The 1,904-nt window shown below is 40.2% G+C and overlaps 1 protein-coding gene across 2 annotated transcripts in view; it reads right to left on the bottom strand.

Moving 5' to 3' along the window:
• The window catches only part of cnsta (consortin, connexin sorting protein a), a 25,562-nt gene continuing 23,658 nt past the window's right edge, over positions 1-1,904 (bottom strand). For both annotated transcript variants that reach the window (XM_014017194.1, XM_014017195.1), the window contains exon 13: positions 1-544. In XM_014017194.1, the coding sequence (XP_013872648.1) occupies positions 336-544 (209 nt within the window). In that variant the 3' untranslated portion in view covers positions 1-335. The remainder of the gene's footprint in view (positions 545-1,904) is intronic.

Genomic DNA, 1,904 nt, shown 5'->3' with positions numbered 1-1,904 from the left:
GTCAATGTCAGATTATTTTATTCATAGGAAAATTTAATTGGGTCTTAATCTTTAAGTCTGTGCGAGCTGAAATTCCTTCCAACTATTATTATGGAACATCTGTTTTACAACTTCATAAGTACCCTGGAATTGTATTTACAGGGTATTAAAAGTTCAGTGAGCCTAAAGTGCCAAATGCATCTGAACTAGAAGTCCAGCCATTAGCAGCCATTTCCTACAAATGGCACCAGGCTCTTCAGTGTCTATGAGATAACATTACCTCCATAGTCAGAATGAAGCAGGAGCTGCAGGTCTCCACCTGTCAGTGGCTCCAAAATGAAGACAGATGGTTTCTGCTACGAGCCGGGAGCAAACCAGAGCTGGAGCTGAGAGATCCTGCGGTGTATCTGGTCCATGTAGAAGTCTGCGTTTCTAAAGAAGTCCTGACAGACCGAGGACTGGGCGTCACCAAAAGCACAGTAAAGAGCCGTGCCACCGATACTGATCACTACAGTAACCAGACAAAGAAGGAAGAGAAGCAGACAGGAATCTCCACTGCCAACATCTGCACAAACAAAACACACAAAAACAGTGGACAAATCATTCATTTGAGTTTATTATTAAGTTTATATAGGTTCATATGTGACCCAAATAGGCAGCTATAGTGCTTTGATTAAAACATGTCAAAAATAATGAATAAATACCTCATCTACACGTCGTTCAAATCAGAGATTCTCACCCCTAATTTACACTACGTGAGTTGCGTCTCCGCTCCGGTCCGACCTCCGCAGCAAATACACACCCATTATAATCAATGAGAGTGTTTACACTGGCTGCGCAGGGCGGCGGTGAGCAGACGGCGATCCGGCAACATTAGAACAGATCCTATTTTTGCCAGATGCTGGAGCAGCATCGGAGTCAATTTTTAAAGATTACGTCGCACAAACAGGAAAAGACACTAGCACAACATCCGTATTTTCAAAATAAGACAATATTCGGCGGAATAATTTGTTGGAATTATGTTGAAATCCCAGCTATATTAATAAAAATACGGGTATATTTCTACACAAATGCTGTCAGAATGTATCGCTCTGTTTGGGAAGCAGATGGAAACATGTAGCATGAAGCATATGTGTACACACACGATACACGTGGATTTTATTTTGAAATCAGAAGTTTCAGAAAGACGACAGCGTGACAGTTTCAACATAGATACTAAAAGTCTTTATATCAATGTTTTCAGCTGTTTGGAGTTCGTCTTTCACAGAATTAAATATTTTTTGCTGTGACTTCCACACTTATCACTTAATTTATCACGCGATCTCCTTCCTGCACGTCTGTCGGACTGGAGCGGAGCGGAGGTAGTGAAAACTGGACTTGAAACACACAGCTGTGACCTGCGCAGCGGAGCGGAGACGCATGCAGTATAAATCTGGGGTTAACCTATGGGCCACAGCCCAATTGTGGGCCGTGAGCGCCACCTTGAGGGCCTCAAAGGAACAACAGGTTTTAACTTTGGGCCGCAGAGGGCCGGGGGACCACATTGATTTTGAATAAGGTGCAATACATTTTCTCACCACTAGTAGCGGTAGTGCGCCACTCAGATATTTAACAACTTTTTAATATGTAGAAGAAGAACCTTGGAAACCTGCCGAGAATGGAAACTTATTTTAAAGAAAAGTAGAAGGAAAAATGAAAGTAACCCGTCAAAAAAGGCCAAAGTTTGTCACTTATATGAAGTACAGCTTCTGTTTTTACCATAAAATATTTAAAAAATTCAAAACATTATCAAATACAGTTGCAGAACTATATTTTCATTTGTACTTTAAATTAATTGTAGTTTATTTTTAAACATCTCGGTTTTAAAGAAAATTTAAATTTGTCAAAAACTGTTGTTACTGTTATTGTTTGTCACTAATATGAAA

This window comes from Austrofundulus limnaeus, unplaced genomic scaffold, assembly GCF_001266775.1.
Source record: "Austrofundulus limnaeus strain Quisiro unplaced genomic scaffold, Austrofundulus_limnaeus-1.0 Scaffold163, whole genome shotgun sequence".
Taxonomy (NCBI): Eukaryota; Metazoa; Chordata; class Actinopteri; order Cyprinodontiformes; family Rivulidae; genus Austrofundulus; species Austrofundulus limnaeus.
Note: the sequence above shows the minus strand (reverse complement) of the source record. Positions and strands in the feature narration are given on the sequence as shown.